The sequence below is a fragment of the Eretmochelys imbricata genome, chromosome 12 (genome assembly GCF_965152235.1).
Source record: "Eretmochelys imbricata isolate rEreImb1 chromosome 12, rEreImb1.hap1, whole genome shotgun sequence".
Lineage (NCBI taxonomy): Eukaryota > Metazoa > Chordata > Testudines > Cheloniidae > Eretmochelys > Eretmochelys imbricata.
In genome coordinates, this window is record NC_135583.1 from 28,939,309 (window position 1) to 28,953,166 (window position 13,858).

The 13,858-nt window shown below is 39.5% G+C and overlaps 1 protein-coding gene across 1 annotated transcript in view; it reads left to right on the forward strand.

Moving 5' to 3' along the window:
• CDH8 (cadherin 8) overlaps positions 1 to 13,858 on the forward strand; it is a 182,356-nt gene that overhangs the window by 43,787 nt on the left and 124,711 nt on the right. The window contains exon 2 of the mRNA XM_077830891.1: positions 8,723 to 9,017. Within this exon, the coding sequence (XP_077687017.1) occupies positions 8,723 to 9,017 (295 nt within the window). The remainder of the gene's footprint in view (positions 1 to 8,722; positions 9,018 to 13,858) is intronic.

Consider the following 13,858-nt stretch of genomic DNA (forward strand, 5'->3'; position numbering starts at 1 on the left):
CAAACTGGGAATCCTAGGGTAAGTTGGGAATGGTCTTGTAATGACAGTGTGTGTGGCCAGTGTGTCCCATGACCTGGCTATTTTCTGGCTGATACAAGGTAGCCAGGAGCAAATTAGGGAACCACTTGATGCCCTAACCGGCAGTGGGGCTGAAGCAACCCTTGGCAGGCTCAGTATCGTGTGTGTGTGAGCATGATGATGGTATGAGGGGTTCAAGCATGGCACAAGAATGAATTCAGACCTATGTGATTTGCCCAAGGCCACAGAGCCAGTCAATGTTACAGTCAGGAGTTTCTTGGCTCCCAGTCCTTGCTCTATTTTTAGCCCACAGCGCACTCTGATACCTCATAAGGAGATAGTGAGAGGTACATGATAAAAATCTGTTTATGCACAGTTGAGGCATGAAGCACACACTGAATTAGCAAATCAAATGAAATAAAAAAGCAATGGCAAAGAATACATTGAAACATAAAAGAAGGCATCGAGAATCAAAGATGTTGTAATTGACAGTGTAGGAAACTGAGGCAGACAAACCCAGTGGTTACACCATTGGATGAAAGTATTAAGGGTATTATTGCTTTACTTCTCTTTGAATATGGTTATGAAACTGCAGCTGAACAGGAAAGTCAATTGATAAATACTATAGTTACATGATCCTAATATCTTAAGTGAAACCATAAATACCTCATGGGCATTTTCCTTCTCCTGTTAGAATACTTGGAAGTACTGATGTTAACTTCAGTGAGAACAAGGCTGTGCCCCGTGTTTGTTATTACTCTATGGCAATGCAGAATATTTGGTTTCCCTCCCCCTGCTATGCAGATATAATTCCCATTACTATTAAAGGGACCAGCACATCCATAAAGAAAATAATAGATGCTATTGAATTGAAATTACAATCACTTTATTAATTCCACACTGTGTACAAATAAATTGCAGCCTGTCTTATGGAGTTTAATGCTGAATGATCCTTTATACCTTGGGTTGTTGATGAGCACACACATCATCTTCTGTCACAACTCACCAAAATACAAAGCAAAATTTTTCTTACCACCTAATTGTTTTCATATATCTAACAAAACCAGAAGACACACAGGAAGAATAGACAGATAACTAGGAAAAGGATCACAGCATGAGAAAGGTGTTACAATTATTGGAAGCAGTGATGTATATAAATGAATGCAGAAGCCACTGAAATCTTTCAGTATGTTTTACAGAATGAGCTAGAGCGCCTTAGAACCCATAGGGACTGGTGAAAGAGTCCAGAAAGCTAAAGAAACTGTCTCTCTGGGTTCATTAAATGTGATCTGCCTCTGAAATGAAAGATTCCCCTTCAGGATTTCCATACCAGGCACAGAAAAGGGGAAAAGAAGGAGCATTAGGATAATATATAAAGTTTCACAGAGGTGAATGGAATCAATGATTTACCAGTGATCCCTTTAAGAAATATACTTAGAAATTCTAAAAGTGAGAGCAGCATGTGGTGCTTTCTCAGAAGAATGATGCAAGGCTTTAAAATGAAGTTTAAAATGCAGATTGTGTAATTTCCTTTGAAAGAAGTGATGGGTAATTCCTTTGTAATTATACATGGCTGAATTAATTATTCTCTAATGAACTCAAATAAAACTTCATTTCATGGTGCAGTCTTTTCTTTTCCTAATTAAAAATATCCAAGAGCATATTTCTAATAGGCTGTGATTTTTCACTTTTGGATTATTGCTGCGGTTATGCTTGTTTCACCCCTAATATGTTGACATGGGGGTGGCAGCTCCTCTGTTTAGACACTCTAGCTCATTACAAGCTGGATTATGTCTCCACCAGTACCTGGGCACCAGGGTCAGAGATGGCTCTTGTGTCTGAATCATACTTTCACTGAAGTCAATGGAAAGATTCCCATTGACTTCAATAGAGCTGAGTCAGACCCTAAGAGCATTATTTCCTTCTTCCCACATTCTGTGCAGCCACACAGCTTGCAGTCACAATGTGATCAGCGAGCACAGTTGCTGCTCCAGCCCTGTGCTCCCAAGAGCGTATAGCTTCTAGGGCAGGGAGGATACACTTGAGAGAAGAGTCATGGCCACACCCATCCCCATATTGGGAAGATTAGGTGACTGGAAGCAGAAGGGAGTACATTTTACCACCCGCCAAAAGCACAGTGGATCTCCCACTGGATCCCAGAACTGAAGCTAGAGACTCAAGATCAATTATTGTTGATTTCTCCCATGGTTGTGCTGGAGTCGGTTACCACACATCTAGTTCTAGGTTTTTTCAAAAACCACAAACACACAACGGATTTATAAAAGTATACAGATTTAGCCAAGAAGTTGAACTTCTATAGGCTATGACTGTTTAATAGGAATTGAATAATCAGCATTCCAGTATATTACCTTTTTTTATTGTGCAGTGGTACTTTTAAATCTGCAAATAGAGAGGTCCTTAGAAAAAGTATTTGTCTCTGCAATTTCTCTCCTGCATTGAGGGTAATTGTGTATTTGTAAGGTATGTATGTGGAAGACTATAACTATATGCTATATCTGACTAAATGTGTTGGCAACACTCTTTTGTATGTGTTCATTAATCGGTGAATAATAAAGTTAGTATTGTGGCAGTACAATACATATGATATTAATAATATTGAAGTCACTGATCAGCAGCTGTATTATACCAATGAATATTAGTTATTGTAGGGTTCATTGCTGGATGAAATTTGTCTTGATGTGGAGAAGTACTGTAAAGCCCTCTGTGCTATTTAAGACTGTGTTAAGGCTATACTGAGGGTCTCAGAGTATTAACACAAGACATCTGTATCACCATTGGGACCAGAGGTATGCTATGGGAAGGATGCATGGACAATCTAAGGGCAATTAGCACATGAATATGTTGGATAGAGGAACTGTGATTGCTACTTCAAGAGACGGGGATGTTTGCATTTGCAACTCTACAGCCTGGCCAGGGGTTGAGAGGGATTTCACTGCCCTGGGACTTCTCTGTCAGAAAGTCTAATTAATTGGGTCTCATGCAAGGGAACTAAATGTCACCATCTCTGGATAGAATTAAGTTTTCCATTAGGTATATGTTCCTCTTAATTCTGGGATCATGTCTAGTACTGGAATCTGGGTGATAAATAGCGATTTCCCCTTTGTTAAATATATGTTTTTGTTACAATTCTGAATACCACTCTGAAAAATAGGAGGCTAGCTTCCAGGCACAGATGTAATGAATAAAGGTACAGGTGTGGAAAGCAGTTTCATATTTCCAACATCTGTGAAGACTTTTCAGCAGAAACTCAGATTCGTTTATCCTCTTGATTATGCCTCTCTATCAATTCACCTAGACCCTATAGAATTATGAGTGAAATGATCTTGAACCTTCACACGAACGCAGCCTGCTGAAGCTTGACAATAGCTTTTTATTATCATTCATATCTCATACAACAGAGGGAATGTTAGTTGGAAAAAATAATATGCTCTCTGACTTTGAACATCACTTAGTTTTGTGCTTTGAAGCTATAAGGTGATGATGTCAGTTAGATCCAAAATCAAAACAATAAAATAATTCAGAAACATTGGTACCTATGTAGGTTATTTATTATAAAGTTTCCGTATTAAAGCACTTTAATATCTCAGAAAGCTGTTTTGACCTTTGACTTTGGATTCTCACCATAAAGGATTAACACAATTTGAATAAATGCAACATTTATCATTTGCTTTATATTAAAGGGCTGGGAATATATGACTGTCAGTGACCAGGTGGCCAGTGACCAGGCAAGAGTCTGGTTTACCTATTAGAGTTGGATCCAGGATGGGGTCAGGGTCAGGAGTCAGAATACAAAGCCCTAAAGCCAAGAGTTAACAGGAGTCGCAGTCAGAAGGAGAAGAGGGTCTAAGCCACGAATCAGAAGTCAGGAGGAAGCTGGGGGCTAGAACAAGAACAGGTTCAGGCTGGAGCAGGACATGGTACAGGCTGGGGCTAAAGCAAGGCTAGAGAGGGCAGAGGCAGGGACAGTATAAAGCACACCTGCAGATTAGGACTGTGCTAAATGTGCCAGGATTTCATCCCTGTGTTTTGATGGGCAATCTACCGTGCGTTGATGATTGTTGACTGGACTGCTGGTGCTATTGAGTTTAAGTATCAGCCAGCCTACTGACTCCTGCAACCAATAAGGTGCCACAGTCTATCAGAGAACTTATATCAGGACCAGCTGTGTTCACTGGGTTGCCAGGAGACTGGCTCTGCTGCAGGCTGGTGCCTGACACTATAGTTTTTGACCCAGATTAATCTTTTTTTTTTTTTTTTTTTTGGGGGGGGGAGTTAAATGTATTTTCCATTGATCCTAATCAATTGCAGTTTAAAGGTTATAAAATGCTTCTGGGCACTCCTACCTCTTTTGGGCACATTTCCAATGTGCTAATAGTAACCATGAGCTGTATTCAGTCCAAATGTCAATGTCTCACTAGTATATGATTAAACAACTTCTGCAAATCTTCCATGGCTCTAGATTTCTTTGCCTTCACTGTGACCTGTTAGTCAGAGTTAGTGATTCCTGTTCTTCATGTCCAAGCATTCCTGTTGAGTGCATTTTCTAAGGTGACACTGATCTTCATGAACTCCTTCTGCATCTCGAACAACCATTTTCTGAGTCTTTGTATTTGACTAGTGACTAATAGCTCTTGTAATCTCTGGCCAACAAATCCTATGTCTCATCTCACATGACCCAACCATCTCAGTTCATGCTCCCTCAGCTTTTTCATGAGGGGAGCTACCTATATCATGGCTTGTATCATTTCTCTGTAGGCTGTCAGCTCTCATCTCACACAGCATCCACCTGAGCATTTTCAGTCAGCAGTGTGAAGTAGTTATTTTTCTCTCTTCTTCATTGGCTAGCATTCCAATCCTTACATTATGGATGGCTTAATCATGGTTTTATACACTTTAATTAACATAGTCTTATTGCAGAGAATTCCCACCAACTCCCTGCATTTGCACCAACCACTCTTCATGAGACTCCTGATATTCACATCCACATGCCCATCATTGCTCATTACTAAACTGAGGTATTTGAATTGTTGCACAGAGGTTAACTCTATATCACCTAGTTTTACTGGTTTCTCATTGTCCCGCTCAATGAAGCATTGCATGTATTTAATTTTTTGTTGGCTAATCCATAAACCATTTTCTTCTCATGCACTCCTCCATCATTCTAAATACTTTTCCAGTTTGAATTTATTTTTGCAACACAATATAATATCATAAGCACAGTGCAGACTGCATGGATCCTCTTCCCTAACCTCCTGAATGAAGGTATCATTGCAATCACAAATAGGAATGGACTTAAGACTGACCTTGGATATAGACCTACCCTCACTGTGAATGGATCACTGTAGCTGCAGCTGCTTCTCAGTGATGTTGTAGTGCCCTCCGACACGTCCATGATAGTCTGAACACATCTCTGGTAGATTGTGTGGCCACAGACCCCATATCTATTCTCTAGAACCTCTGTCATAAGCCTTCTCTCAGTGTACACTAAATGCTATTCATTATGATTCTCCCTGTACTTCTAGTTGTTTACCCTCCTGCCATAAATCCGAATTTACTGTCATTTATTTGATGCTCTAGTCACTTACAATGTCTTTTCCTGATAATTCTTTCCAACCATTTAATTGCATGAATCATTAACCTTATGCGTCTGTAATTCCTCTGCACATACATTTCACACTTGAAGATAGGTACCAGCATGGTCTTCTGCTGCTCATTGGCCGTTTTTCTAGTTTGGGGGATTAAATGGTTGAAGTTTATCATCATCCCCACCCACTCAAGGTCTAATGCTTTAACTGCCATAATTGGTCCACTGTAAGGTCCCACTGCCTTCCCATGTTTCATCTTCTTTAGCGCAGTCTCAGTCTCTACCATGGTGATGGGTCTTGTGCAGTTATTGAATGCACATACTTCTCTCAATGGTTAACTCAGTTTCCCTTAACTGAGCAGTTTCTTTAAAAAATCATTGCCATCACTTAATGATTTTGCTGTCTTCCACAACTCCTCTTCCATGATTCTACACTTAATTAGCCAAATTCTGATTCACAAATCAAAGTGTTCTTTGTGTTGTTACTCAGCTAGTTCTTAGACTTAAGCTTTGGTGGTTTGGCCACTCCTTATTAGCAAAGTCCCAAATATTAGCCAGTGTAGATGCATCAGAAAAATACTTTCAGGATTTTTTTTTTTTCCAGAATAAGTCTTTAATTAGAAAGGCCTGTAAGCACACTTAAATCAATTAGTTAAATTAAGTACTTTGTTGAATAGGGATTAAGTGCCCAAAGGCATATTCTAATATCACATCAACCTAACTCAACTGAGCATGCTCAGAGAAAACACAACTGTACAAGGTGAATAATACTTAGTTCTGTTTGTGCAGGGAGGAGAGGAACAGCCAAATCAGGAGGAAAGTCAGTCTTGCATTATGTTGTTTGTTCTTAACAAACAAGAAAATCCTAGAAAGAGAGAAGAAAGACTTGTGTTTTGCAGATAAGATTGAGTTTTGCACATTCAGCGTGCGCATGCATGCTCAGTCTTGTGTTTGTGTGTCCATGCTAGGTTAATAGCAGACTGGGGAATCAACCCATTCACAGCATCTGAAGTTTCTATATGTCCCTCTTTCTACTTAAAAAAATCTAATAATTTTTAAGGGCTTAACATACTAAGACATAAATCATCAACGCACGGTAGATTGCCCATCAAAACACAGGGATGAAATCCTGGCACATTTGACGTCATTGCGGATTTTGCTATTGACATTAATGTTGTTATTGTTTGTTGTGTTTATTAAAACAGTGCCTAGGGGCTAATCAGGAACAAGTCTCTGTTGTGCTAGGCACTGTACAAATAAAGAATAGTAGACTGTCCCCTACTGTCTGAAAGAGTTTACACTCTTTATAAAGAAGATAGACAAAGATAAGGGAAAGAGATAGAACCTACAAACAGAGTGATGGTTTGTGAACATCATGCTAGTTTTGTGGTTTTTTGTTTGTTTTAGGGTTTTGATCAGAGGAGGACAGGGCAATAGAGAAGATGGAAGGGAGCAAGAAAAAGGGTATGAAGGGCAGGTGGAGATAGAATGAGTTAATGGAGCCAGGATTTCACCCAGAAGATCTTTGTGGGACAACTAAGTTGTTTGGCTCCATATGGCTGGAAGTCAAATAACAGATGCCAGCTCCAACTCTTCCAAAGATTCAAACTGATTGTCCAAAATTCAAACTACTGTATAAATCCTAAATCCAACTCCAGAAGACCAAACTTGTTGCAATAAGCACAGCGGACAATTGCAGTCATCTAGGCTGAAGCTAGGCAAAGTGCTCTAACATTGTTATGTAAACTGTCTCATCATTACTGAAGCCCAAGTACCTCAAAGCAAGGGTATGGGCTAATTTATCAACATTTGTGATCCAAATCTGAAAAATATCTATGAAAGCACATAACTATAAGATCATTTAGGTGCATCAATTACAGTATAGGGTGACAGCAAATACATAAGGAATTTTTTCATCTCATTTTATCCTCTAGTGAAGACCATTGTGAAAGCAAAATCTGTTAGGTGCTTGTTGCTGGTTACCAGGTTATACAAACCTCTATCAGAACATATTTTGTGAAGATGTGCAAGATGTTTAATTCAAATGATACTCTTTTATACAATTTCCGTACTAAATGTGTTCAAAGAACATTAAATATGTATATAAACTAAAGTAATCTTCCGGTTGGCTTAATATCACTATAAATGAATTATAATAATATATTCCTTCATTTCAATATATATTGACATTAATAAACTTGAAATAATAAAAGACACATCTTATACTTGAAGATTAATTGATTATTTGATTTCACCTGGCATTTAGGGTTGTTCCAGAGCCCACTCCAGTGAGCTTTGGTTCAAGCACTTAGTTGACAAAGACTGAAAAGTATAAGAGAAGAGCTGCTTGCATTTGGATATTTTTCTGTGTTATTTCAGAGTTTTCTAATCTTATCTTCTCATTTTGCTGAAGCACTAAATACAATTTAAAAATCATTTTTTTGATGGAAAGAAATTGTGAAGAAAAGTGTGTCCAAGGAAAATAATCGTTCTCCATTTTTCTGGTAGCTTGCTTTCACAAAACACTCTTTCATGAATAACCCTTTGGGAATAAGGATTTAAGAATCTTTTTAGTTCAGTTCAACAACTGAGTTAAAATGCAGTTGTAAGATTTTTGGTAATGCTGTCAATTAAAAACATTAACTCAGATGAAACTTGCCAAATGTGTTTAATTCATTTTTAACACCCATCACTTTCTGAAAATAAGCTGAAAGGAAGTAATGCATGAAAATAAGTAGCTAGATTTAAAAATATATTATTGCTTATCCTTCATTTGCTCCTTGATCTAATTGATTAAGGACATTTAGTGTTTGTTCATTTTGGCTCATAATAGATCTGAAGACATTTATGTTTAGAAATAGGGATTTAAATATATAAAACAGCTGCTTTTTAAATAGTAAGTCTAATTATGCCTATGATTACATTCAATTTTGATTAGTATGCATACAAGTCCTTACTCTCCTTGCGTATTCAAGCTGAGATATGGATCGAAGGAGCTAAGATTAAAGTACAAAAGAATAACTTGAGAAATGCATGGCTAGACCAATGCGAAAAGTAAATGCTGGTTTTTATCACTAAAATGCTTATTTGTCATTTTAGTTACACACAGACTTGGATCCTGGAAGCAGCAAAATCAAGTATATCCTGTCAGGAGATGGAGCTGGGACAATCTTTGTGATCAATGACAAGACTGGAGATATTCATGCTATGAAAAGACTTGACCGTGAGGAAAAGGCAGAGTACACACTAACAGCGCAAGCAGTTGATAGGGATACAAACAAACCTCTGGAGCCACCTTCAGAATTCATCATTAAGGTTCAAGACATCAATGACAATGCACCAGAATTTCTTGATGGCCCATATCATGCCACTGTTCCAGAAATGTCCATTGTGGGTATGTACGCCTAAACATATAAAGAGCTTTGAAAAGTCACCCTTTAAAATAACCCAGTACACTAATGATGGAAAAAAAATATATATTTATTTCATTCCTATTTCATTTTTTAAATCCTTTCTTGACCAAAGTGCTCAGCTGTAGGACAATAGGTTGAGATCCTCAGTAATAAGAACATGACTATCAGTTATATTAAATTGGCATTCTTTGCACAACAATACTTCACTGGCCCAGGTTTATAGTCTGTTTATGATGCTGTGGAGTATTGTTACTGAGGAGGATTTATCAAGATTTATTCCAACATGCCACTCTAATCCTATTTTGTTGATGTTTAATTATTGGGTTGTATGTATTTGTACACAGATGTAGCACTTACAATATGTGGACACATACTCATTTATTTTCCTCCACGTATAACTATAATCAGCCAAAACCATGAAAATGAAAGATCTTATGTCTGGAAACTGATAGTGGGCTTAACCACTTAGCCATATGATCTGAAAACGAGGGAGTTAGTATGGGCAAATAGAGAAAGCTGGGAAGAAGAAGATGAAGGGAACGAATGTGGTTGAAGGAAAGGAAAATACATGCAAAACGTACTTGTTAATAGAGTGCATTGGTAATGTGTTAATTTATATTCCTTCATATGTCTTTTTGTATATGTCTTGAATGGGGATATGTTTGTTTCATTGTGCAATTCTGGTGCACATTTTGTTTTATATATCTATATCTGCAGCTGTCTAGACATATACCTGTACAGATAGGTAGATACAGACACCTAAGAATATATTGAAATTCAGTGTGTAGTATCTTATTCTGAGAGTAGGCCCATTGAAACCAACGTGACTAATTGCAGAACACTCAGTGTGAGTGAGGACATCAGAATTGGGCCATAGAAAATAAACAATGATTTCTAAGGTTTACCAATATTAAACTGAAAGTAATGTGTTTTTTGGCAATTCTTGTACTCTATGGCTGTCAAGGCAAGATATACATAGATGCTCACTTGAAGGCATGTCAAGCCTCTTTACAAACACAATAGTGCCCTTTCAAAGAATTTGGAAAACAGCATTCCGTTCTATTCCAGTCTCTCTCACACACACACGCGCGTGATATATGGGGCTAGAACTGTCATCTTCCTGCAGTTCAGTACAATTAGTTGTATGAGGAACTTTTCAGATCTAACTGCAGCAGACCCAGTAGCACTGGCATAGTTACGATAGGGTTTGCATATCAGTTATAATTCTTCTCCAGATTTTGATGTCTTGGTTGCTTTGAATTACTTCTACTGAAATTAGTATATGCGTTTTTAGCCTGAATGTCAATTTCTTTACCAAAACACATTTAATATGCTAAGCTGTTTTAATTGTATAGTAGCGCAAACATAATGTAGACCTGGTTTCAGATGATGTTTTTGCCAAGCTCTAGGCAAGAAAATGGCTTAATTAAATTGAAAGGGGGAGGGACAAGAAAGAAATTGTAGTCTAATCCTTATATGAACTGGACCGACTGGGCATTCCGAAGGAAAAACTAGAAGGGAAACACAAAGATATGCCTGCAGGGGGAAATGGTTCCTGAGCATTAATTATATTATTAAGAATAATTTATATAGCCCATAATGGTATGTAGCACTTTAGAAACATAGATTAAGATATCACATGATTCTTGTTCAAGGAAGCTTCAATCTAAGTAAGAAAAGGCAAATCAGACAGGGCACTGTGTAGCGGATCAGGTGAAGGAAAGCATAGGGGTTACTGATGAGAAGGAGCAGGCTTTGTTGAAAGAGACGATCTTTAATGAGGCAACTGAGGAGGAAAGAGATGGTGGCAGAGAGCAAAGGGAGAAACGGAGAAGGAGAAAGGCAATGAAGGGCCAGTAAAGTGAAAGGGTGGGAAAAGCATATGGAATGTGAATGGGATTAGGTACAAATGAAACTAGTGATATGATAAAGGACAGACAATCAATGGAGAGAGAAAGGAGCGTATGGGGAGAGTGACAGGATTGGTAAATGAAATCAGAAGTGAGTTTTAGACAGACTTGAAGAGGGAAAGGTGAGAGGTAGGAAATCTAGACAGTAGAAGTCTACAGTAATCAAAGCAAGAGGACAAGTATATGGACAAGAGTTTTAGCAGATGGGATAACGAAAAAAAAGATGTTTGGGGGAGATGTTAAAGAAGATGTGATAGGACTTTGCAAAAGATTATATATGGAGGTTATAGGAGATGAGACCAACATTGGTATCAAGAATGTTAACCTTGGATATATGAAAGAGAAGAGAGTTACAATGAAGACAGAGTAGGGATGGTACAGCGTCTCATTCTAGAAGCACAGAGATGCACAATTGCTCTTGAAATTCCCATTGAGGTGGGACAGCTCTGCCCCTGAGCCTACCAGGCCTGGGCCTCTTCTGTCTGGTACAATATGGCCCATAAGCATAGTATTTTCAAATGGTATAGTTAATATTCAAGCCCTTAATAACAACAACAACCAAGGTGAAAACAACCCATAAGTCATCTCAAAAGAAGGCTTGGATTTATAATTATCATATGGTTTGTGCACTCTAATGTTGCTGAATGAAGCAGACAGGAGGACAGTGTATGTGTCTAAATATCCCTAGGCTTTATATTTTTTCTTTATGTAGCATTCCATGGGATGTACTTTGTTTTCAACTATTACTCCAAAAAAGCACCAATGGCAAATACAAACCCTAATTCTGAGCTGCCACTTCTGAACCCAGAGCATGTATCTCACTGAATTATGTGGATGATGAATAATTATGAAACCAATGCAGCATACACAGTTCTTCCTGTTAACCTGTAATGTGACTAAAAGTCAAGGCTGATATCTTGAAGGCAAGAACGTTGCTGTTTTACCAATTTTACTGTTACTTCTTTGGCTATTCTCCCTCCTTTTAACCAACTAGAAGCTGTATCAATAGCTATAGTAAATATAAATTATTTTAACTTTTTTAGGTATTGTCATGCTTGTTTTAAAATCAGTTTCCATCATCTATCAAAATTCTTCCGGCAGCTCACGGAAGCTACTAGATCGCATGCCCTGATTCTCATGGGTGACTTTAATTTTCCTGATATCTGCTGGGAGAGACAATCCAGGAAGTTTTTGGAAAGCGTAGGGGACAATTTCCTGGCGCAAGTGCTAGAGGAGCCAACTGGGGGGGGGGTGCTTTTCTTGACCTGCTGCTCACAAACCGGGTAGAATTAGTGGGGGAAGCAAAAGTGGATGGGAATCTGGGAGGCAGTGACCATGAGTTGGTTGAGTTCAGGATCCTGACACAGGGAAGAAAGGTAAGCAGCAGGATACGGACCCTGGACTTCAGGAAAGCAGACTTCGACTCCCTCAGGGAACGGATGGCCAGGATCCCCTGGGGGACTAACTTGAAGGGGAAAGGAGTCCAGGAGAGCTGGCTGTATTTCAAGGAATCCCTGTTGAGGTTACAGGGATAAACCATCCCAATGAGTCGAAAGAATAGTAAATATGGCAGGCGACCAGCTTGGCTTAACGGTGAAATCCTAGCGGATCTTAAACATAAAAAAGAAGCTTACAAGAAGTGGAAGGTTGGACATATGACCAGGGAAGAGTATAAAAATATTGCTCGGGCATGTAGGAATGAAATCAGGAGGGCCAAATCGCACCTGGAGCTGCAGCTAGCGAGAGATGTCAAGAGTAACAAGAAGGGTTTCTTCAGGTATGTTGGCAACAAGAAGAAAGCCAAGGAAAGTGTGGGCCCCTTACTGAATGAGGGAGGCAACCTAGTGACAGAGGATGTGGAAAAAGCTAATGTACTCAATGCTTTTTTTGCCTCTGTTTTCACTAACAAGGTCAGCTCCCAGACTGCTACGCTGGGCATCACAAAATGGGGAAGAGATGGCCAGCCCTCTGTGGAGATAGAGGTGGTTAGGGACTATTTAGAAAAGCTGGACGTGCACAAGTCCATGGGGCCGGACGAGTTGCATCCGAGAGTGCTGAAGGAACTGGCGGCTGTGATTGCAGAGCCATTGGCCATTATCTTTGAAAACTCGTGGCGAACCGGGGAAGTCCCGGATGACTGGAAAAAGGCTAATGTAGTGCCAATCTTTAAAAAAGGGAAGAAGGAGGATCCTGGGAACTACAGGCCAGTCAGCCTCACCTCAGTCCCTGGAAAAATCATGGAGCAGGTCCTCAAAGAATCAATCTTGAAGTACTTGCATGAGAGGAAAGTGATCAGGAACAGCCAGCATGGATTCACCAAGGGAAGGTCATGCCTGACTAATCTAATCGCCTTTTATCATGAGATAACTGGTTCTGTGGATGAAGGGAAAGCAGTGGATGTATTGTTTCTTGACTTTAGCAAAGCTTTTGACACGGTCTCCCACAGTATTCTTGTCAGCAAGTTAAGGAAGTATGGGCTGGATGAATGTACTATAGGGTGGGTAGAAAGCTGGCTAGATTGTCGGGCTCAACGGGTAGTGATCAATGGCTCCATGTCTAGTTGGCAGCCGGTGTCAAGTGGAGTGCCCCAGGGGTCAGTCCTGGGGCCGGTTTTGTTCAATATCTTCATAAATGATCTGGAGGATGGTGTGGATTGCACTCTCAGCAAATTTGCGGACGATACTAAACTGGGAGGAGTGGTAGATACGCTGGAGGGGAGGGATAGGATACAGAAGGACCTAGACAAATTGGAGGATTGGGCCAAAAGAAATCTGATGAGGTTCAATAAGGATAAGTGCAGGGTCCTGCACTTAGGACGGAAGAATCCAATGCACTGCTACAGACTAGGGACCGAATGGCTAGGCAGCAGTTCTGCGGAAAAGGACCTAGGGGTGACAGTGGACGAGAAGCTG